This window comes from Labeo rohita, unplaced genomic scaffold, assembly GCF_022985175.1.
Source record: "Labeo rohita strain BAU-BD-2019 unplaced genomic scaffold, IGBB_LRoh.1.0 scaffold_75, whole genome shotgun sequence".
Taxonomy (NCBI): domain Eukaryota; kingdom Metazoa; phylum Chordata; class Actinopteri; order Cypriniformes; family Cyprinidae; genus Labeo; species Labeo rohita.
The window spans coordinates 208984-235281 of NW_026129689.1; the positions used below are offsets into that span (position 1 = coordinate 208984).

A 26298-nucleotide genomic window follows, 5' to 3' on the forward strand; every position below is an offset into this window, starting at 1 on the left:
TTTTATGCTGTTGAGCATGAAATGCAGATTTCAAATCTTAAATGCTGTTGTCATTAGAGTCAATAAAATGTTATTTATTTTTATTTAATGTGTAAATGCATTGCTACAAAAAAAGGATTCATTTCAATTTATTATTTTAATAGTCTGGCATCCTTCATTTATTATATAACCATGAAATAGCTTGAGTAATTAATATTATTTTATATTTTATTTAAATGTTTATAAATTATTATAATAATTATTATTATTATTGCTACTACAATTATTTGTATATTTTATGTTTACATATTTTTTGTGTTTACATTTAATCAGGTGAGTTTAATGCTAATGATTATTTATTTTTCATAATTACCATCCTAAACTTATTATTAAAAAAAATATTATTATTACAATCATTTTTAGATTTTATGTTTGCTTATTTTTTTGTTTAGATTTTTCATGTTAGTTAAATGCTAATGATTTATTATTATATTTAATTATTCTTATTTTTACTTTTACATTTATGCTTAATTATTATTATTATTATTATATTTAAGTTTAATGGTGATGATTATCATTACTTTGTATTTAGCATTACATTATGATTTTTTTTTCATGTTTACTATATTATTATTATTGTAATAATTATTTGTATATTTTTATGTTTGCTTATTTTTTAATGTTTTTTTTATGTTTGCTTAATGCTAATGATTATTAATAATTATTGTATTTATTTGTACTATTACATTTATCACAGATGTCACAAATATATGCATCTGATAACATGATTGACATGTTCTTAAACAGAATTAAAGTTTATTAATGCATTAAACCATTAGGATTCATATGAAAACTTCACATCTTCATGCATTCACATTATTTGTGTTGTTGAACATGAAATGCAGATTTTAAATCTCAAATGCTGTTGTCATTACAGCCAACAAAATGTTATTTATGTCCATTTAATACATTGCTACAAAAAAAAGTGATTAATTCCCGATTTATTATTTTAATAGCCCGGCATCCTTCATTTATTATAGAACCATGAAATAATTTGAGTAAATAATATTTTAATTAATTCTAAAATATTACTTTTAAAATAGTTTAAAAATGTTTCAAAGGAATCATTTTAAAACTCAAATGCTGCTTTAGGATACACATTAATTAGTCATAATTAACAAATATTAATAATAATTATTATTTTGTAACATAATATTTATGTTAGGAGATGTTTTATTCTTAGTCACACATTTAACTAAATAATTACATTTTTTTAAATGTTTTAATGCATTAAAAAAAAAATATTCATTGCAATTTGTTTGGTTACAACAAAATAAATCAGTAAAAAATATTTTAATAATTATAAAACCTGATTTTTGATGCAATTAAATAAGGAATAATCTGTAATGTGTTGTGTGTAGTAACAGCAGCAGTACTGTGTATCTGTGTTTGGACGAACTGATCAGATTTTCAGATTGAGTGATTAGTGCTGATCTTTGAGAAGTCGATCCTCCAGCGCCGCGTATCTGAGCATCAGCGGAGCATAAACCTGCAACGACACCAACAACACGTCAATACGTCAATGAACAGCTCAAGACACACACAACCTCTCAACACCTCCAGAAAACAGCTTTTGTTATTCACACTTTCAATAGCACAGAATAAAACACCAATTCATCGGTATTTTCTCTCTACACATTCACCTGCTCATCCTGATCATATTGTCACGGGGGCGGAGCAAAGCGACAGACACAGTGGGCGTGACGTCAGGCCTCGGAGAGGCTTTTATTAAACAATAAAACAAAGTGTCCAAAAAAGGGGGAAAAAGTGTCCAAAACAAAAGGGGGATCTGGTGTCCTCGAAGTGACGGGGTTCCGTGAAGGAGGGGTAGTGTTCCAAAAGGGAAGGGTCCAGGTAAGGGGCGGAGTCCGGCGGCCGCACGCGCTCCCCGCTCAGGTCCGGGGTGCGAGGGGCGGCGGCTTCTCTAGCGGCATCGTCCTCCTCCACCTACGCGGCGCTTCTGGGGGATAACACGGCCCGGCATCCTGGCCCGTCAGCCGTTACGGGTGCGGTCCTCATCCGGACCCGCGGGGTCCGGCAACTCGTCCTGCGGCGCTGGTTCCCTCTTCACCCCTTCCTGGACCCACGAGGACACCAGCGTGCATGCACGGGGAAGAGACCGGTCTCCTGAGGAGAGGCGCGCTCGGCATTTTAACAGCGGCGGTGATGAGGCTTCATTCACATCAGGTGTGCCTCATCACACGCCGCCAGACCGAGACGTTTCAGCGCCCCTCCTCCTCCCACACGCCCACTCCCGTCGGGAGCCTGGTGAAGGGCGGCGATTACCGACGGGGTGCAGCTGACAATTAGGGGGGAGGCAGTCGACTCGTCACATTCCCCCCCCCAAGCGACATCCCCGTCATCCGGTCGCCGCCCACGCAGGAGTGCTACCTTCCTCAACCAGGCTCCAGCGGTCGGAGTGGGCGGGGATTCCTCTCCGGGCGACTCCCTCTCGCAACGCCACCGGACCGGGGACAGAGAAACCGGAATTTAGTCGACAGCCTCAACCAACCGCAGGGTAAGTGTTACTAAATGATAAGTCACTTACCCCTTTAGCGGCTGGGAGGCTGTCACCGTTGTTTCTCCGTCCCTCCGGGTCCGACTCTTCCTTGAGTTTTGCGAGCGAGAGGGGATGACGTCATCAGGTGATTCCCAACTGCACTGTCTAGGCTCCGCCCATGCCCGCATTCTCCACCACTTGTCACGGGGGCGGAGCAAAGCGACAGACACAGTGGGCGTGACGTCAGGCCTCGGAGAGGCTTTTATTAAACAATAAAACAAAGTGTCCAAAAAAGGGGGAAAAAGTGTCCAAAAAAAAGGGGGATCTGGTGTCCTCGAAGTGACGGGGTTCCGTGAAGGAGGGGTAGTGTTCCAAAAGGGAAGGGTCCAGGTAAGGGGCGGAGTCCGGCGGCCGCACGCGCTCCCCGCTCAGGTCCGGGGTGCGAGGGGCGGCGGCTTCTCTAGCGGCATCGTCCTCCTCCACCTACGCGGCGCTTCTGGGGGATAACACGGCCCGGCATCCTGGCCCGTCAGCCGTTACGGGTGCGGTCCTCATCCGGACCCGCGGGGTCCGGCAACTCGTCCTGCGGCGCTGGTTCCCTCTTCACCCCTTCCTGGACCCACGAGGACACCAGCGTGCATGCACGGGGAAGAGACCGGTCTCCTGAGGAGAGGCGCGCTCGGCATTTTAACAGCGGCGGTGATGAGGCTTCATTCACATCAGGTGTGCCTCATCACACGCCGCCAGACCGAGACGTTTCAGCGCCCCTCCTCCTCCCACACGCCCACTCCCGTCGGGAGCCTGGTGAAGGGCGGCGATTACCGACGGGGTGCAGCTGACAATTAGGGGGGAGGCAGTCGACTCGTCACAATATATATGACGGAGGTCAAGGGTCAGACTGCACTGACTGTGTGCTGCTCACATTCCTGTGTTTTCTCTGCTGCTGCTGTTGTGTAATGTGCTTTTGTACTGCATTAGGTTTGTCATTTGTCCTTGAGGAATCCATCTGGGAGTTTATTTCCACCATATGCTGCAGCACATTCAGGGTTTCACTTACAAACGTGTCTGGAGACGGACGCTCATATGATGCTGAGAGTGACGCAATGACTGAGTCACACTGATGTACAGCGGAAAAATGCAAACTTATTTCAAAGTCTTAGAGACCAATACACATTTGAAAAAACATTGGGAAAACTGTTTCGTGGGCAGTAAGAAATATTTATAGTCAGTAAACAGTAAATTCACTCATTCACAGCTGTGAAAAAAAGCTTTTATATATGTATTATTTATATTTATTATTATATTTATGTTTGATGATGATGATTATCATTATCTTGTAATTATCAATAAATTTATGTTTAACAATTGTAATGGTTTATTATTATTGTTATTACTTCTATTTTTTATAATAATTGTAATATAGTAATTATGAAACAATTATTATTTATTTTTTGTTTGCTTATTTTTTGTTTACATTTTTCATGTTAGTTTAATGCTAATGATTATTTAATATATTTATTTATTCTTACTATTATATTTATGTTTAATAATGATAATAATAATAATAATAATTATAACACTTATTTGTATATTATTTTCTATGTTTGCTTATTTTTGTTTTATTATCATTTTTATTTTTGCCATTACATTTATGCTTAATGATGACATGATGATGATGACGATTATTATTATTATTATTATTCAATTTAATGGTGATGATTATAATCTTGTATTTATCATTGTATTTAAGTATATTTAGGCTCACATTTTTAAAAAATTATATTATGATTATTATGGTTATTATTATTAATTTACTTTTCATATTTACTATATTATTATTACAACAATTATTTGTATATTATTATTTTTTTATTATTTGCTTAATGCTAATGATTATTTATTATTAATTAGTATATTTATTATTTTTATTATTACATTTAGGCTTAATGATGATGATGATGATGATGATGGATATTTATTATTATTATTATTATTATTATATTTAAGTTTAATGGTGGTGATTATCATTATTTTGTATTTACCATTACATTTATATACATTTATGTTTACATTCTTTTAAATGATTTATTATTATTATTTATTTTTTATATTAACTATATTATTATTATTATCATTATTATTATTATTAGCATAATATTTTTAACATTTGCTTATTTTTGTTTTCATTTTTTTTAAGTTTGCTTCATGCTAACGATTTATTATGAATAACTATTTATTATTTTTATTTTTACTATCACATTTATGTTTAATTATTATTATTATTATTATTATTATTATTATCATTAAGTTGTTGTTGTTTTTTGGACCAGCACAATGGCAAAAAAATGAATAAATAATTAAGAAAGGATAGAAAACTCCTGAAAAATCATGTATTTTCCATTCCCAAGTTTTAAATTTTAAAGCACAGTATAAATCCTTCAAAATTATGGTGTTGTAAATCCTATGGGGTAAAATGTGTCGCTTACTGGCTGAAATCAATCTACAATATTCATTCATTTTAAAAGAGAGTGTAAATAACAACAATAAATAACACATCAAACGACTAATAAACCTGACGAAGCAATGAGATCTGAGGAACATCAGCCAAAATAAGAAACATGGTCAAAAGTTGAATAAGAACCCGAGTAAGTCAACACTACACAACAGGGTTATTATCATTAACTAAATAAAATAAAATAAAATAAAATCAAGTAAAATAACAAAATAAAATAAAATAAAATAAAATAAAAAATAAATAAAAATAAAATAAAAAAATAAAAATGATTTATATATTTTCAGTTGTCATTTTAATTATAGTTTAAGTTAATTTTAAGTTAATTTATTATTACTTATTTCTGTTAGTTACCAAAACAAAATTTTAGATTTTAAAGATTAAAGTCAGTCATAAAAGTTTTTTTTTTTTATTATTATTATTATTATTAAATAGTTTTTTATAAACTCCAGCTCTTCTGACAGTGAACGAGGCACATAAAGGATATTCTGATAACGAGATGTAATGGGAGTCTGGTTTGAATGTGTATTGCTGTAGCAGCTGCGGGTCAGAGCCAGACACTGCGGTTATAATAAAGCAGTGGCCTGCGTCTGACACAGTGTCATATCATCAAAAACACATCTCTAATTCATACAGCACAAGTCAGCGCTACACGCTACACCGCCTGCCCTCTGCGTCTCATTCATATGTATGAATCACGCTAAATAATGCAACCCTACATCACACACTGTTGATGTCCCTGCGAGCAGAACTTCTGTGAATGCATGAGCGTAACAACTCACAATTACAACATAAGTCAAAATGATCACTTCAATCATAAATAAGAGAGAAAAGGTCAAAATGGTGACATACTAAGTCAGTTATGACAAAAATCCAACAAGCAAAAAAAAAAATTATGAGTTTAAAAAATATGAAATGCTTTAAATACGAAATGAAAAAGTCCCAATTACAACATTTTAAGTCTTAAAAATGATATAAAAAGTGGAAAACGTGAAGCTCCAGATCATCCGAGGTCACAGAGTCTCTAATGCAAACTACATATTCAACCTTCAGCAACAGCTTTCAGACGAAACCTGCTCATAATGTTTCCTGTTGAGCCGTCAAAGCCAAACTCATGCATGCTAATGAGGTTCACAGAGCATGATGGGAATTTTCCTTCAATCTGCCTTTTGCTAAATGGAGCTGTCAGTCTTGGAGCTGTGATTGGGAAGGTGGTTAAAACACTCCTGACAAGTAAACTGGACTGCCAGAAAATAAAATGCAATATAAATAGTTCGTAATAACAAATCATACTTGTATTTGACATTAAATGTACAGAAATAAAAAAAGGAAACTAAAGCAAAAAACATCAGAAATTTCCATAAAAGAGTTCATTGCACCATGCAAAATTTGCAATTTGCAATTATGCAAAAAAAACATACAGAATTTAAAACTTCCTCTACAGCCGGCTATCATTTTAAAATATTCAATATATTCCCCCAAAAAGATTGAATATTTTATTTAAATGTAAATTAAATTTTTATTTGCTTATCTATAATGATATGACACTTAAATAATTAAAATACAATTATTTAAATATGCTTATAATTTAAATAAATAAATAAAATACATTTTAAATGTAAACTAACTAAATGGCATGAATTTAAAAATAAATTATAAAATATTCAATATATTCCCCCAAAAAGATGCAATATTTTATTTAAATGTAAATTTTATTTTTATTTGCTTAAAATATAATGATATGATAATTCAATAATAATTCAAATAAAATGATTAATATACTTATAATTAAATTAGTGAATTAATTAATTAATTAATGCATTTAAAGATAAATAAATAATTAAATGCATTTAAAGACATTACATTTTAAAATGTAAACTAACTAAATTACATGCATTTCAAAATAAATCATATGCAATTTAAAAATATACTTAAATGCATTTAAATTGATGTAATTTTTAATTTGCTTAAATATTGGTAATATAAATAATTAAAATAAAATGATTTAAATATGCTTATAATTAAAATAAATAAGTAAATAAATGAATAAATAAAGTGCATTTAAATTAATTTAAATCTTATTTTTATTTGCTTAAATATAATTATATAATTAAATAATAATTAAAATAAAATTATTTAAAATTAAATAAAAAAAAAATAATAATCAAATGCATTTAAAGAAATTACATTTTAAATGTAAACTTACTAAATTACATGCATTTTAAAATGAATCATATGCAATTTAAAAATACATTTAAATGCATTCAAATTAATGTGTTTAAATGAACTAATTTAAATACAAAAAAAGTATATATTTAAATGCAAGTATGCATATGTGTAACTCTGACTTTGAGAAATGAGGCAGTGCACAACAATGTCTGAATCCACATCTGGGTTAAAACTGGGGTCAAATGCATAATACACAGTGAGGAGGAAACAAAATCCTTTAGCATGCATAAAAGAATGAGTGCGTGCTCATTTCTGTCTGACATTAAGGTGCAAAAGTGTTAAAAAACATAATTCTTATGATGTTCTTACTCCTAACCCCAGACGATCAGGATCACATTAGCATGCTATACACGCATCAGTCTCATATTTAGTGTCAGGTAAGGACGCATTCCTTCCATCCTGCATGGGGTCTGATTGTGTTTGTAAAGCTTTAGATGATCCAGTCAATGAAAGAGGCCTTGTCTAAATCCAGCGGCATTCGGCTCGTCCCGGCCTGACCCCGCGTGTGTAATTTCCTTCACAATGAGTCTGTGCAGAGGGGATGAAGCGTTTAATGAAGACGCAGCGACTCATGAAGCGGGTCAGACGGCAGGTCAGAGATCAGCGGGAGAGACGCCGGATCATGTGAGCGCAGCGCGAAAAGGTCAGAGCGACTGCGCTTTCACCGAGACCTGCCGTTTCACTAGTGAACGTGAACGGTTATATGAATCACTAAGCTTATATTTCTAGTCTGAGGTCAACAGGAAGGAGATCTGACAGCCACAGAGACGCTTCTACTACAGCAATAAAATACAATACAATACAATACAATAAAATAAAATACAATAAAATAAAATAATCTTTTTAAAATTTTTCCAAATCTAATTTTTATTTTAGGGAAAAGAGCAGCTCAGACAAAAAAACTAAATAATAATGTTTGTACCTCTTGTGCTCCTGGTGTGGGTCTGACGGCCAGCTGCGGTTCTGGAGCGTTTCTGACCGTCTCTGTGAACGATGCTCCTGTTTCTGCCACCAGACCTGCAGAAAAACACAGATATTCAGTCATCACTTACTTGACTTAAGGTTTGAATATCTCTGCTCACAAACACTAATGGAAATCATTTCTATTGTATCTTCTAATAACACTGCAAAAAAAAAAAAAAAAAAAAAATCTTAAACAGTATTTGTGTCTTGTTTTTCAGTGCAAATGTTTAACGACTCTTAAATGAAGATATATTTACTGGAAAAGCAAAATGACAAAATAAAAAGTCATGTTTTATGAGAATTTAATCAAAATGAGTTTTTTAGAACAAGTACAATGAATGGGTTCACTTAATTCAAACTTAATTCAAATGGAAAAAAAGTTTCCATTCCCCAATTTTCAGTCTATGAAATAAAGCAGCTGTCAAATTACATAAAATAAAATAAAATAAAATAAAATAAAAATTTTAATTAAAAGATCAAATTAAAAAATAAACAAGTAAATAAAATAAAACCAAATAAAATGAAATAAAATATAATCAAATATATCTAATAAAATCTAATTAAGTTAAATTAAATCAAATAAAATCACATAAAATAAAATTTAAAAAAATAATGAATCAAATAAAAATCACATCACATAAAATAAAAATTAAAAGAATAAAAATTAAATTAAATGATAATAAAATAAAACCAAATAAAGCACAATCAATTAAGTCTAATAAAAACTAATTAAATAAGTTCTAAATCAAATAAAAAAAATAATCAAATAAAATCACATAAAAAATAAATAAATAAAAATCACAAACCAAATAAAAATCACACAAAATCAAATCAAATCAGAATAAAATAAAAATTAATTAAATTAAAAGATTGAATAATATAAGAAATAAAACCAAATAAAATAAAATACAATTAAAAACATCTCATAAAATCTAATTAAGTTAAATCAAATCACATCAACTCACATCAAATAAAATAAAATCACATAAAATTAAATTTAAAAAATTAAAATTAAATTAAATGATATTTAGATAATAAAATAAAACCAAATAAAACACAATCAAATAAATCGAATCTAATAAAAACTAATTAAATTAAATTCTATTAAATCACATCAAATAAAACAAAATCACATTAAATAAAATTAATTAATAAAATTAAACATAAAATAAGAAATAAAAAATAAAAATAAAACAGAATAGAATTTATGACATATATATTAAAAAAAATAGTGGCATACAGTGATTTTCTGTCTTTTTTTTTTTTTTTAGAATTTTAACTAGAAATCACAATTTTCCCATTTTTATAGAACAGAGCAGCTTAGACAAATAACACTACTTAAATGATTTAATAAATTATTTTAAAATGACTTTAACATTAATTCAGCTTTTATGGTGCTTTTTTGTCCCTTTTAGAGCATCATCAGTTCATCTGTACATTTCACAAAAACATTTTCTGACTTTTAAGTCCGTCATCTCATATTATTAATAACATCTTCTGCTTTTTCCACTGAAAACCTTGATATAAAATAATCAAAACATTTCATGAACCGAAAAAACAGGTGAGATCAGCTGTACTGCTTTCTCCCATTAACAGATAAGAAAAGTCCAAAAATGAGGTCGATCACACAGTTTTGTTTGAGCTTTGGTGTGACGACGACAAGCACTGATCGATGGTTTGAAATGGTTTTTCTAGGTCTAATCGGCATCTAAAACAGGTAAAACTCAAAGTTCAGAGCAGCAGTGATCTGACGTCTCATCAGATGAATCTGGGCTTGTGTGACGGTGAAACAAACAGCAGTGAAAAGCAGCAGAATAATGAGCAGAAGCGCTGAAGGCCGCATGAGAACTCGCTGCGGCTGAAAGCCTTATTGAACCCAGACACTGAAATAAAAGCCATTTCCTTATGAGAGGATGCAATGAAAAGCGGCGGCCGGTCGCATGACGTCACGTATTAAATCAAAGACAAAAGCGAACGGATTTCAAAACAAGGCGAATAAAGGCCTTATAAAACACGCTCCGACATCGCCGACCTTTCGTAGGAGTGGACGGATCTGTATAACAGACATGAACTCGGTGCACCTCAATCAGACGGCGAGCGGACGGACGGGTCGGCGTGTTAAAAGATCCACAAGGTGTTACGCTTTCACTGGAGTTGCTTCATCTCGTGCGAAAGACTAATGAGGCTTTACAGCAACTTCAGCACAGTTTCTCCTGCAGCTCAACTGTAGAACTGCAGAAGAGTTGAGATGTGCATCTGAATTTCATGTGTCAGACTGATTTCTCTGAGAGGAACTTTCTGTTACTGCTTAAGTACTTAAGCATCAAATACATAATAATAATGTGACTACAACTATATAAACATCATATGCATTATGAATATATAATGCAATAATAAATATATCAATGATAAAAAATAATTTAAATAATGCAATAATAATAGTATTATTTAAATTACAATAAAATGATTTAAATAACATTTGCATTAAAATAAAAAAAAATATTCATAAAAAACAAAACAGTTAAACATAATAAACAGCATATCATGCAAATATTATAACTATAATAAATATTTAAATATTATAACTATAATAAAAATGATTTAAATAATGCAATAGTAAAATTATTTAAATTATATAACTGCAATAAAATAATCCGAATAACATTTGCATTGTAATAAAATGATTTAAATAATATAATTATATAAAAAAAAACAATAAAACAATATACAGCACATATTATAGCATATATAATATAATACAACGATGTAAACAAATGCATTATGAGCCTTTGTTCATTTTTAAAATTATATTATTTAAATAATATAACTAACAAAAGTGATTTAAATAATACAATAATAATAATAGAATTATTTAAATTATATAATTACAATAAAATGATTTGAATAACATTTGTATTGAAATAAAATTAGTTAAATAATATAATTATATAAAAACAAAAAAGTAGCATAATATACAGCATATTATATTCTAGCATAAATAATATAATACAACGATATAAACATAATATGCATTATGCATTTGATTACATTATTTAAATAATAAAACATTAATACAAATGATTTAAATAATGCAATAATAATAGAATTATTGAAATTATTTAATTACATTAAAATTACAATTTTTAATAATATAATATTTAATAATATAATTGTTTTAATTATAGATTTTTTAAAATAATATAATTATAATAAAATTATTTAAACAATAACAACAGCAACAATATAAATATTTAAATGATATAATTACATTAAAATGATTTGAATAACATATGCACTGATTTAAAATTATTTAAATATAAAAAACAACAAAACGGTTAAACAATATACAGCATATAATATTGAAGTATAAATAATATAATATAATATAATGCAACAATATAAACATAATATGCACTATGAACCTTAATTTTTAAATTATATACGAAGACACACACACAGTCAAAAGGTTAAAATATGATATTTACAATAATTTTCTTAGTTTTTCTTTAAAGATTTTGCATGTTTGAATCATTTAGAATGATACGTTTTGTTGATACTTGTATCTCCACACTGTTTCCTGTGTGTCACAGTGTTACTGTATCATTCGTTTCTATGGAAACAAGTGACATTTCAGGAAAAAAGATGAAGCCAATTTGAGTCTGTTCTCCTAATTAACGCACAATAAGAATCATTTGTAGACCCTTCGGGTTTTATGGGAGCCAAACGCAAGAAGACACAGTTAAAGAAAGAGCCCTGACCGTTAATTAAGGCTGATATGAAGCAGAAAGTCTTCGTTAGAACTCAATCATCAAACCGTGATTAAAGCCTCATCAGTGTGTGTTTGATTCTGACAGGACGCTTCAGATTTCAGAACGGGAGCGACTGCTTGTAAAACGACGCTCTCCATCATATTATCCTGATCTGACGCACTCACATCAAATACACATCATTAACCGAGTCAAAAGAGCTTCGTCTGTGCGGATCGGATCGATGCGGATCGAGCAGGACGGCAAAGAGACGGAGACACGGAAGGAGATTCTGGGTAAATCACAATCACTCTGGGCCTTCTAGTAACTGTCTGGGTGCCAAATATAAAATAAAAAGTCAACAACCCCCCTCCCCCTTTGCGAATAAAGTCAAAATATTATGAGAATAAAGTCGTAAATAAAGTTGTAATTTTCGAGAATAAAGTTAAAATATTATGAGAAAAAATATTGAAGTTACAAGAATGACGTCAAAATTACTGTACTAAAATAAAGTTGAAATATTACAAGAAAAAAATGTTGAAATTACAAGAATAATGTCAAATTATTACAAGAATAAAGTTGAAATCACTGTACAAAAACAAAGTGGAAATATTACGAGAAAAAAAATGTCGAAATTACAAGAATAAAGTCAAAATATTATGAGAATAAAGCTGAAATATTTTAAGAATAAAGTCAAAATATTTTGAGAAAAAAGTTGTAAATAAAGTTGTAATTTTTGAGAATAAAGTTAAAGTATTACGAGAAAAAATGTTGAAGTTACAAGAATAAAGTTGAAGTCACTGTACAAAAATAAAGTCGAAATATTACGAAAAAAATGTTGAAGTTACAAGAATAACATCAAAATTACTGTACTACAATAAAGTTGAAATATTTTGAGTAAAAAATTTTTAAAATTACAAGAATAAAAAGTCAAAATATTACAAGAATAAAGTTGAAATCACTGTATGAAAATAGTCAAAATATTCAGAGAAAAAAAAAAACTACGAGAATAAAGTCAAAATGTTATGAGAATAAAGTAAAAATATTCTGAGAAAAAAAAATGTTGAAGTTTCAAGAAGTCGAAATTACAGTCTAAATATTACGAGAATTATTTTTTTTAATTACGAGAATAGTCAAAATATTATGAGAAAAAAGACAAAATTACAAAAAGTAAAAATATTACAAGAAAAAAGTTGAAATTACGAGAAAAAAAAAGTCAAAATATTATGAGAAAAAAAAGACAAAATTATGAGAATAAAATCAAAATTACTGTATGAAAGTCCAAATATTATGAGAAAAAGTGTTGAAATTACGAGAATAAAGTCAAAATATTCCAAGAAAAAAAGTCTAAAATCTGAGAAAAAAAAAAAATACAAACACAAAAATACAGTCTAAATATTATGAGAAAAAGAAACAAAAAAAAAAAAATGAAAATTACGAGAATAAAGTCAAAATTACAAAAACAAAGTAAAAATATTACAAGAATAACTTCTAAATTACAAGAATAGTCAAAATATTATGAGAAAAAAAAAGGCAGAAATTACGACAATAAAGTTGAAATATTTTGTGAATAAAGTCAAAATATATTTTAAAAAAAAGTCAAAAATCAATTTTCATGTCCAAATGTAAATATAAAATCTAACTTTAAACCAAAAAGTAAAATGTAAACAAAAATAAACAAAGGTTAATAGTTAGTCTCTGGTGGCAGTGGATTGACCAATCAGACGACAGGAGCAGAATAATCTGTGCTACAATGAAGCATCTCATAAAACTATAAGCAAACAACACTCTTACCATGTAAAGCTCTGTAAGCGCAGCCCAGACAGGCCGAGTTCGTCACATCGATGGTGTAAACCGGAGCGTTGAAGACGTCAGACAAAACCTGCAGCGTTGAGAAGATAAACGAGCGTCACAAAAAAAAAAAAAAAAAAAAAAAAAAAAAACAATCAAATCATTTCAACAGACACTGATGGGAAAACTATAGATATGGACAAGCTGGAATTACACACTCATAATTATGCAAAATCAACCATCATTAGTGTTGCAGTGATAAAAACAGTGATACGCAGAACAAATAAAGTGCAAAACCATTCGTTCTTACATGCTGATTTTTAATAAATCCGCACAATTATTTGATTTTAAAATGTTTCATTTGCTGAAGCAGCATAAAAGTGTTGTTTTTATTAATAATAAATGCATTATACTTTAATAAATACAAACATTTTGAAACGAAAATGTAATTTATGTATTATATATATTTATTTACATTTAAATGAAAACATAAACAGCATTTATATTTAATATGTTAACATTGTTTTAACATTAGACAATTGAAACGTAAAATAAGTACCTGTAAAATGTCCTTGTTGGATGATGCTCCTCCTGTGGCCAGCACTCGTGTACCTTGAACTACAAAGGAGAATAATTCATATTATAAAGGACACAGACACTGTGACAACTAGCCCCGGCCTATCCTACAATAACAGAAGAGCTGTGAGCCGTGTGTTTGTTTGAACCAATGCCAGACATCAAACATGTTAACGCTGCCATCACAGGCCGCAATGACACATTAAACATTATGTTATGCTAATTAAAGCATAATTCAGGCTGCATGGAGAATAAAAACTAACGTTATGCAATAAAACAGCACATAAAAAGGAAAAATCACTGCAGAGCCAAAGCATTAAATTATTGCACTTGTACAATTCGACAGATCTGAGATCAACAAACAGCAGCTTAATAGAGAACATAATAGAGAACACTGCGGACTTCAGCTGATGAGTCTCTGTTTTTCCCAGCATTCCTGCATTTCCTCTGGATAAAAACATAAAAAGACTGACGGAATGATTTAGAGCAGCCTCGTTTGCATTCATTAAATATTTATGAGACTTGTTTCTTCCATTCAGACCTACAGATGATGATGATAAACACACAAACACATGAGAAAGAAAGAAAGAGAGAAAGAAAGAAAGAAAGAAAAAACAATTTAAAAAAAAATATTTTATATCCATTATTAAATAAAAAATATATTTCCTATTTTAAAACAAAATAAAATTCAAATATAAATATTTAAATAAAATAACAAAAAATAGAATTTAAGAAAAGAAAGAAAAACATAAGAGAGAAAAAAACATTAAAAATAATTTTAAAATTTAGATTTTTTGATTTCCAATTTTAAAACACAATATAAATCAAAATACAAATATATTTAAATAAAAACCACAAAATAGTAGAATTAAAGAAAAAAAAAAAAAGAGAAAAAACATTAAAAATAATTGTATTTCAAATACAAATAAATAAAATACAAACGTAAACATAAATATCTAAATAAAATCACAAAATAGTAGAATAACAGTAGAATGGGAAAGAAAAACAAAGAGAAAAAAAAAAAGTAAAATAATTGTAAACATTTTAAATATATATTTATTTTACAAAATTGATTTTCAAATTTTAAAACATAAATTCCACACATAAATGTAAATATTTAAATAAAAATCACAAAAATAGTAGAATAAGAAAGACAAATAAACCATTAAAAATAGTTTTAAATATTTCAAATACATTTTTTTAATTGATTTTCAATTTTAAAACAACTTAAAATCCAGAAATAAATATAAATAAGTAAATTCACAAAATAGTAGAAAGAAAGAAAGAAAGAAAGAAAGACAGAAAAAAAGAAAGACAAACAATGAGAAAAACATTCAAAATAATTTTAAATATCAAAAAAAAAATTAATTGATTTTCAAATCTAAATATAAATATTTAAATAAAAATCACAAAATATTAAAAAAAAAAAAAAAAAAAAAAAAATTTAAAATACAAAAATCTCATTTTTCCATAGTTTAATAAATATATAAATGTATAAACAAATTCTAAATTCAAATATAAAAATAAAATAAAATTTTATCTTTAAGCACACGCAAATTAGTAAAATTAAAATAGGAAGCAAGACAGACGTGGAAAAAAAGAAAACAAAAAAAAGAAAACAAAAAAAACACACACACACACACATTAAAAAGTGCAAATGTCTAATTGCATTCCATTCATTATGGTTTAATACATTTAATGACAAAATTAAAAATAAATTTATATATAAACATTCATTTTAAACATTTTCCCAAATGTAGCCAGAATTATTAAATCCTTACATCTTTAAGCTCACACAGATTAGCAACTGATAGTAAGTGATAAGTGATACCCATTAACATCCACCTATGAGTCAGAATAAACAGTGTGTGGCCTTCATCATCATCATCATCATCATCAGCACCTTCTTTACAGGGATATAATCACATGTACGGTCACAGAAGAAATAGCGCAGTTGTTGAATGATCAATAATGTAAATGTGATGTGTGCGTCAGTCCTGCCGGCCGCAGCAGCAGCAGCAGCATTGAGATGTTAGTGTTGACTACAGAACAGTGCATTATTAATGACTATTGATGGAGGGCGTTCATCCGCCGTGACTCTGGTAAAACCCTGATCTGAACACAGCTGACCTTCACTCGGCCGTCGGCCCGCGGCAAACACGCATGTCAAAGCACCTTCGGCACAAATCGACCCGCAAAGATTCCGTCGGATAAAAGCCGCCGCCGGCAAACACACAAACTCCCGCACGTCTCGTTCCAAAACATGCGGATACATGTCAAATCCTGCTGGATATTACTTGAGGAATCTTGGATCTGACATTATTACTGGAACTCAGGAAAAACATTCAATTCTAAAATGGCACAAAAATGTATGTATTTTATATATAATATACACTATCATTCCAAAGATTTTTAATGCTCACCAAGGCTGCATTTATTTAATCAAAAATCTGAAAAATTATTACAATTTTATATATGTGCTTTCTGTGTGAACATCTGTTAAAATGTCACTTATTTCTGTGATCGAATCAGAATTTTCAGCATCATTCTATTCAAAGAATCTGAAAATATACATTTTACTGAATGCATCCTGATTTTTTTAAAGAAATATATATTATGTAATATATATATATATATTTTAATTTAGTAAAGATGCATTAAATTGAGCAAAAGTGACAGTAAAAACATTTATTATATAAAATAAAATTCCATAATTTATAACTACAAAATTATATTGTTTGTATAATTCAAAATGTGCATATTATAATTTATTTTAACAAATTCTATTTCAAATAAATGCTGTTATTTTGACAGTTCTATTCAAAGTATCTGAAAAATAAATATTAATTTTATTGAATGCATCCTTACTGAATTTTTAAAGAAATATATATTTTATTCAGTAATGACGCATTAAACTGATCATAATTGACAGAAAAAACATTTATAATATATAAATGTTTCCATAATTTATAACTACAAAGTTATATTATTTGTATAATTCAAAATGTGCGTACTATAATTTATTTAAAAAAATTCAATTTAAAATAAATGCTGTTATTTTGACCTTTATATTCAAAGAAAATCTAAAAAAAAATAATAATTTTAGTGAATCCATCCTTACTAAAATTTTTTTAAAGACAGATATTACATATATTGCATATAATATTTTTTATTTAGTAAGGATGAATTAAATTGCTCAAAAGTGACAGTAAAAATATTTATAACATATAATAAAATTACATAATTTATAACTTCAAAAGTATAATGTTAATAGTATATATTATTTATTTTTTAAAAATTATATTTCAAATAAACGCTGTTATTTTGACCTTTCTATTCAAAGAGAAAAATATCTGAAAAATAAATATTAAATTTTATTGAATGAATCCTTACTGAATTACTGAATTTTTTAAAGAAATATATAATAGATATATTTTTTTTTATTCAGTAATGATGCATTAAATTGATCAAAATTTTCATATTATAATTAAAAAAAACAATTCTATTTCAAATAAATGCTGTTATTTGACTTCAGACTCTTCAAACTTTTGAACAGTAGTGTGTTTTATTATTTATAATTACTATATGAATTAAAAATAATATTAATTGTAAATATAATTATATAATTTATTATATTAATATATATTTTTATGATGTATGAATTACATGACGTGGCCCCTTTAAGAAAGTGAAACTTGAAAATGCTACTAATTATCAATTCATGTGCACAAACATGAGCGAATATGAAACATGATGGAAACATGAGTGATTAGTAAAGCGCTGATTTTCCACACACATCTCCGTTAACGGCAGGACGAGCGGTGAGTGATTTGGCCAATAATCAGAGGATTCCCCGTGCTCAGTGGCTGATGGGAGTTTAATTAAAGTGTGTTTGTTTGTGCGGCTCTTGGCAGCCGGAGACTCGCTTCATCACCGAATCACAGCAGAGGTCGAGAAATGAGAAGAGCAGACGCGGACACCGGTAACACAAACTCATTCAGCAGTGAAGAGAGCAAAGAGTGACGATAACACCAACAAAACACACACAGTATTAGAAACGACTGAGACACTCATGAGACTCACTGATCTTGTAGCCCAGTTTTTCAGCATGAACTCGTTTGGCCAGGAACTGTCCTTCAATCAGGGCTCGGATTTCCACCTCCCGCTCGAACGAAGCGACCTGTGCAGGAACGAACACAAAGACGGGCTTCAGTAAACGGAGACGGGCCCGTTTCGGCTCCATAAAGCATTCTCTGAGTCTGACGGCGGATGAACTCGACTGACGCCACGAGACGAACAGAGAACCAAAACACTTATAATCAAATTACAGATTCCTCTTAGAAACTAAAAGGTTTTACAGAAGAAACCCAATGATCTACAAACCAAAACACTTGAAGAACCTATAAAGAAATCATCAAAAACTAGAAAACGGTGATAATAAATCTGTAATAAATTTAGCATTAATAAAATGCTTGTTTTTCAGACCACTACGTTTTTGTGTTTTTTTTAAACTCTGATGTTGTTTTGATGATAATTTAACACACAACCCTCAAAATCACATTACTATAACTCAAAAATTAAATATTTAAAAATACATAAATAAATTATTTTTTTAATAAATATTTTTGTGAATATTTAAACAAACAAATAAATAAATAAAAAGTGCATATACAGAGAGAGACAATGTAAAAAAAAAAATTACTGTTTAAATATTTTAAATAAAAAAATATTCAAAACAATAAATATATGGATATATAAATATATATTATATAAAATATTATATTATTATATTATAATAGAAATTGTAATAATTTAATTTAACATTTAATACAATACATTTTAATAATTATACATATATGTAAAATATTTTTAAAAAAAAAATGTACAAAATAAATTAATAAATACATAAATAAATAAAATAGACAAATAGAGCATATAGAGAGAGAAATTTAAAAAAATACTGAAAATATATATAAATAAATACATAATTTTTATTTAGATTTCATACTCATTTAAATACTGATACTGATTTAAATTAAATATTCTAAATTATATAAAAAATTATGATTATGCCAAAAAAAAAAAAAAATCTGAAAAATGTACTTATGTAATGTAATGTAATAATGGTAATGTAATCATTTACATTAATAGTCTTAAAATAAGCCTAAGAAAAACCTGAAATTTTGGGGTAAAATGTGACCTGAACCTGTTTTTGTTCAAAATTACTCTTTAAATTAACAGAACCACTAAAGACGACTAAATTAAGGTGTTTTTTTTTTTCTTTAAAAATAAATAAATAAATAATAAAATAAAAAAGGACAGAAAGAGGGGGGAAAAAGTAAAAAATAAATTAATTAATTAAAAAAACACAAACAAACAAACAAAAAAAAACTACTGTTTAAATATTTTAAATAAAAAAAATTTATAAAAATAAATAAATAGAGCATACAGAAATATTTTAAAAATACACAAAACAGATATAAATAAATAAATAAATAAATAAATAAATACATAATTTCTTTATTTATATTTTAGAGATTTTTATTTAGATTTTATACAAATTGTAATACTGATTTAAATTTAAAAAATTATAATAAAAAAAATAATACAACAAAAATAGCTTTTGCAATGTGTAAAAATATATTATGCAAACAAAAAAAAAAAATCTGAAAAATGTACTTAATTGTCAGTAGTGCAATAAATCATTCATAATATGATATATCCAAATAATAGTCTTAGAAAGTCCTACATTTTTTTATTGCTCTATAGTCTGCACTGTTATTCTGGGTCAAAAGGATGTAAATATCACAGAGAGCGTGAGATCACTGTCGGTGGATCTGCTGGAGGGTTAATGAGCGTCTTATGGCAGGTGAACCGAACTGTGACCCAATTAGCACAAATTAAGCAATTATCTGATCGGAGGCAACATTTGCAAACCTGTTCAGCCGGAGTAAATGAAGCTAAAAAGGGCAAATCAATCAGCAGCAAATCGTGCGACTCGTTTACGACGACTCACCCTTTGACCTGCAGCGTTAAACCTGTGGACGCCGGCAGCGGGAGGAGTGATCTCCATCACGTCAAAATACATGCCTGAAAACACACACACACACACACACACACGGATTCACTAAACACATGAGACGACTCACATTAATGTCTCAGATTCAACACAAATACAAACACACAGAGTCCTGCCCCAAACTCACATCATTGGTTGGCTTAAAATTTAAATTATATTCATATTTTCAGTTTTATTTTAGTTAGAGTTTTTAAAATTTTTATATATGCATATACAAATGTCCATGTAGTTTTAAATAATTTTTATTTCAGTTTTAGTTTTAGTTATTTTAGTACTTTAAATTCAACTAAATTAAAAGGAGAAATGTTGCCTTGCCAATATTCTGTTTGTTTGTTTTTAACATTTTTTTTAAATTTCAAGCAGCTTAATGTTTTTACGGTTTTACTGATTTTGTTACGCATTGTCATTTTTGGTTTTGCTTTTTTATGTCTATATAGGTTTTTATTTTCAGTTATTTTAACGATTAGTTTTATTTTTAGTATTTTAGTACATCAAGTTAAAAAGAAAATGAGAAATAAAATAAGTTTTCATATTTAATTTTATTTTAGGTAATGAAAATGTTTTTGAATGATTTTAGCAATTTATGTGCATTTTTTAAATTATTTATTTATTTCTGGGGTTTTTTATGTCTATAGAGTTTTTATTCATTTTATTTTAATGTTAGTTGTTTTAGTATGTCAAGTTAAACTAAACAAACGAGAAATGTTTGGCCACTGGTTAACAAAACAAGTTTAATTTCTTAACATTTCAGTTTGAATATGTTTTAATTTAGGCAGTAAAAACATTTAATTTTGTTGTTTGTTTTTGTCATTTTTATTAGTTTTTTTGTGTCTATATATTCATTTTTATTTTAGTTTTATATAATAGTTTTATATTTTTAGTTTTATAAAATAAACGTTAACTGAAATAAAACATATTTAAAAAGGTTAACTTTTCATTGCAAGTATTATTACTTTTTATTGTCTTTTTTAAGTATTAAGTGTTTTATTTTAGTATATCAACTTGAAATGAAAACGAGATATATAATAAATAAAATAAGTTATTTTTTTATATTATTTTATTATTTTATTTATCGTGTATTTATTAGTTATCATGCATTTTATTTCAGATAATGAAATTATTTTTTGTACGGTTTTGGTTATTTTTTGTGTGTTTCTGTCATTTCTTATTTGTCTCTTTTTTAAAATATGTCTATATAGTTTTTATTCAATTTTATTTCAGTGTAAGTTATTTTAATATGTCGTTAAACTAGATAAAAATACATTTGAAATAAAATAAGTTTAACTGTTTAACATTTTATCATAATTTCAATTCATATATATTTTTATATTTCGGGCAACAAAATAATTTATGGTTTTAGTAATTTTGTTGTTCATTTTTGTCATTTTTATTTGTTATTAAAGTCTATAAACTTTTTTAAATTAATTAAATTTATTTAATTTTATTATATAAACACATACTGGCCATAAAGAAATTAAAGCCTTTTTTAGGACCATTAAAAACATTTACCCTTATTTTCCCATTACTGTAATCAAATCAGATGCTTTATTATTTTTTTTAATATTATAATTTTTTACTATAATGTTTTTAATTAAATTAGAATAAATCAAAGTTAGTTAAACAAGTTAAACAATTGACAGACATTTAAATAATATTTAATATTTTTTGTTTATATTGCCTTAATGTTTCTCAAAAAACATTAATGAGATTTATTACATTAAAAAGGACAAGATCAAACACTGAAGAACCAGATCAAAAATATATGTACTAGACACTAATATTTAAAACAAACCAAAAAAAGTAAAAAATTAAAAAAAAAAAATTATATAAATAAAATTAAACTTTTTTATTTCAGTTTTAATTGTAGTTATTTTAGTACATCAAAACAAAATAAATTACATCTTGTATTTTAAGTCCAATTTTATTTCAAGTTGTAAAAATGTTTTTTATTGTTTTAGTCATTTTAAAATATGTCTGTAGTTTCTATAAATTTATTTCAGTTTTAGTTTGAGTTTTATTAAGTTTTATTAGTTCGGTTTTATTCTTATTAATATATATAATTTTAAATTAAATTAAAATATAATAACCCAGGTACCTAAAATATTTAAATCACCTAAATTCCCATCGTTTCCCATCGGCGTGGACCTCAAAGCGCTGGAGAAACGTTCCCATGATCCTCCGGCACACTCATCACGAATCCGCTCTCGTGTGAAAGAGCCGTTTTTAAAGCTGAGAAACACAAAAGAACAGTTTGAGCGCATGAAGAACCAAACAGTCAAACCACCAGCGACGCTTTTAACCTTTAACACATCAATTTAACAACATAAATGCAGCTCTTTCGTTCCGTCTGACTGACGTGTCATAAATGAGGTCGATCTTTACTTCATCTGAAGTGTTTTAAATGCAAACAGCGCTTCCTGTATGCGACTGGTTTTTCCTTCAACTCAATTAACGAACACTTTTACAAGTGAATAACCAAAATCACCCTTAATACATGCAGCCTTGACACGTGAAGAAAAACACTAAAACAACTCTTAGAAACTCAACAAGGTCAGTCGAGACCTTCATAAAAAGCACAATTTTTACACTGACTCTCTCTTTTCTTTCCTAAACGCTGAAATGAAGAAAAAGACGCGAGTGACGGACTGTATGACAGGATCTGAGGAGACGTGAGCCAAAGAAACCACACACAAATCACTGAATTATGACACTTAACAGAATCTCACAGAGAAATGTCATATTTAACCGCAAAATATAGACAAAAAAGTTATGGCAAGAAAAATATATAATTTAATTTTATTATATAAACACATACTGGCCATAAAGAAATTAAAGCCTTTTTTAGGACCATTAAAAACATTTACCCTTATTTTTCCATTACTGTAATCAAATCAGATGCTTTATTATTTTTTTTAAATATTATAATTTTTTACTATAATTTTTTTTATTAAATTAGAATAAATCAAAGTTAGTTAAACAAGTTAAACAATTGACAGACATTTAAATAATATTTAATATTTTATGTTTATATTGCCTTAATGTTTCTCAGTAAACATTAATGAGAATTAATACATTAAAAAGGGCAAGATCAAACACTGAAGATGTATTAGACGATAATTATATTTAAAACAAACCAAAAAAAAATTATTATTAATTTATTTTATAGAAATAAAATTAAACCCATTTCTTTTTACATTAAGATTGCCCTCATTCTCATTATTATTGTAATGAGATTTTTCAGATTTTATTTACTCGATTTTCTATTTACTATTTACTCGATCATGATTAAAAAAATACTATACATTGTTTTTTTTTTATCAGAATAAATTAAATGCAATACAAAAAATACTTTAAAAGATAGCATAGCATCTCAACTTATATTTTACATTAAAATAAAAAATATATTTAATAATATAAAAGTATTTTTCAGACTATTAAGATTTATTGCCCTTAATTTCTGATTATTGTAATGCATTTTAAAAAATAATTTATTATTTTTTAATTTTTAATTAATTTTAATTTATAATTTTTAGACTTAAGATTTATTGCCCTCAATTTCTTATTACTGTAATGTGTTATTAAAAATAATGTGCTATTAAAATACAAATTAATATACAATTTGAATTTAATTCAGAATAAATTACATGCAAAAAACAAATACTTTACAATTCAATTTTTTGCTTGCATAATAAAAATATAAGATAGCATAGCACTTCAACTTATGTTTCATTAAAAAAAAAAATAATAATAATTTAATAATATAAATGTATTTTTCAGACTATTAAGATTTATTGCCCATAATTTCTGATTATTGTAATGCATTTTAAAAAATAATTTATTATTTTTTAATTTTTAATTAATTTTAATTTATAATTTTTAGACTGTTAAGATTTATTGCCCTCAATTTCTTATTACTGTAATGTGTTATTAAAAATAATGTGCTATTAAAATACAAATTAATATACAATTTGAATTTAATTCAGAATAAATTACATGCAAAAAACAAATACTTTACAATTCAATTTTTTGCTTGCATAATAAAAATATAAGATAGCATAGCACTTCAACTTATGTTTCATTAAAAAAAAAAATAATAATAATTTAATAATATAAATGTATTTTGCATACACAAAAAATAATTTTCAGACTATTAAGATTTATTGCCCTCAAGTTCTTACTATTGTAGTGTGTTATTAAAAACATGTGCTATTAAAATACAAATTAATATACAATTTGTATTTAATTCAGAATAAAAAAAATGAAAAAAAAAAAAAAAAAATACTTTACCATCTTTTGTTTACATAATAATAAAAAATGAAAGACAGCATAGCAACTCAACTTATATTTCACATTAAAATAAAAAGAAATAAATTAAATCTAAATAAATTAAATGCAGTACAACCAAAAGAGTAAAACTACCACAATCTTTAAAAAAAAAAAAAAATAAATAAATAAATAAATAAATAAATAAATAAATTGATTGTTTTAATTACATGCAATACAACTGATTTTAATAATTTTTTGTTTATATTGTTAGTAATACAGAAAAAAAAACTTTAAGGAAAAAAACCATTACGGAAAAGGGATTTTGGAGAAAAAAGAAAAAAAAAAAGTCTTAATTTTCTTTATATGACAACTATTTTCTTAATATGATTTTGGGGTGAAATATGACTAGTGAAGTAGCATCATCTTGACCTTTATTTTTTCCACTTTAATAAAATAAAGCAAAATCTTACAGAAAGCAGTCCTCTGCTGTGTCAGTATATGTTTGTCTGGTTTAGTGTGTGTGATGTACCGCGTTTAACCCGGTTTACGTCAGCGTCTGTGTGTGTTTTACCATATCAAAGCCATGTAGGCGCTGCAGTCCACCGGATTACAGAAGATGTGGCCCTCGACGCTGGGTCTGGGATCACGAATCCACAGGAAAACCGTATCGCTGGTGCCCAAACTGACCTGGAGAGACCAGTAAATAAATAAATGCAGCCAAACTGCAGCAGGTTTTGGTTATTTTATTTGCTTCTGGCTTTGCCTTTCCATGCTCTCTCAAACAACCTGATCAATTCCCAGCAGAAATCAGAACAAACACGACTCTAATGCAAACAACCATAAGTGTCTGAGCTAATAATCATTCAAACAGAGTCTGATGAAAGAGGCTGAAATTATTGATGAAGAGACGAGTCCAAGAGTTGAGCGAGGAGACGTGATTCATCATTTCAGAGCGGATCAAAGCTGCTTCTTTAGCGCATTAAATACACACATGCTGTCGTGTGATGACGGACGCGGCGGATCCACACAGCGTTTACACGCCACAGCTTTGATGTTTGGATCAGACGTTCATCAGAAACAGAGAATAAAAATCATTAATTGCAATATTTCATATTAGAAATATAAACGCAGGCAGCAACTACAGGACTAAACATGAAAAAAAAAAAACAGAAGCATTACGATTTTAAGCAGTTATCATTGAGTAACTGTTAATTTTTATAATTTTTTACATTATATTTATTAGTTTAAATTCTTTTATTTTTTTTATTTCAGTTTTAGTTAAAGTTTTAGTAATTTTCTGTGTGTTTTTGTCATTTTAATCAGTTTTTGTTGTTTAAAAAAAAAATAAAATAATAATAATAATAATAATAATAATAATAATAATAATATATATATATATACCCAACCAAACACACACACTTACACACACACACACACACATACATATATATATATATATATATATATACACACATATTATATATTTATTTATATTAAAATACTGATTTAAACGGTTGTTGTTTTTTCTGATTTAAAAAAAAAAAAAAAAAAAAAAAAAAAGCTTAGTTTAATTGCATTTCTGTTAAAAAAAAAAATA

The 26298-nt window shown here is 28.1% G+C and overlaps 1 protein-coding gene across 2 annotated transcripts in view; it reads right to left on the reverse strand.

Moving 5' to 3' along the window:
* Positions 1-370: 370 nt before the first annotated feature.
* The window catches only part of xylb (xylulokinase homolog (H. influenzae)), a 36866-nt gene continuing 10938 nt past the window's right edge, over positions 371-26298 (reverse strand). Inside the window, exons 12-19 of one of the 2 annotated variants that reach the window (XM_051104596.1) lie at positions 25273-25388; positions 22549-22664; positions 20373-20446; positions 18440-18536; positions 14340-14398; positions 13784-13871; positions 8203-8297; positions 371-1528 (exon numbers count right to left, since the gene is read on the reverse strand). In XM_051104596.1, coding sequence (XP_050960553.1) covers positions 1463-1528; positions 8203-8297; positions 13784-13871; positions 14340-14398; positions 18440-18536; positions 20373-20446; positions 22549-22664; positions 25273-25388 — 711 coding nt within the window. In that variant the 3' untranslated portion in view covers positions 371-1462. Of the gene's footprint in view, positions 1529-7582; positions 7809-8202; positions 8298-13783; positions 13872-14339; positions 14399-18439; positions 18537-20372; positions 20447-22548; positions 22665-25272; positions 25389-26298 lie in introns of those variants that run through there. The other variant, XM_051104597.1, reaches the window with a different exon arrangement.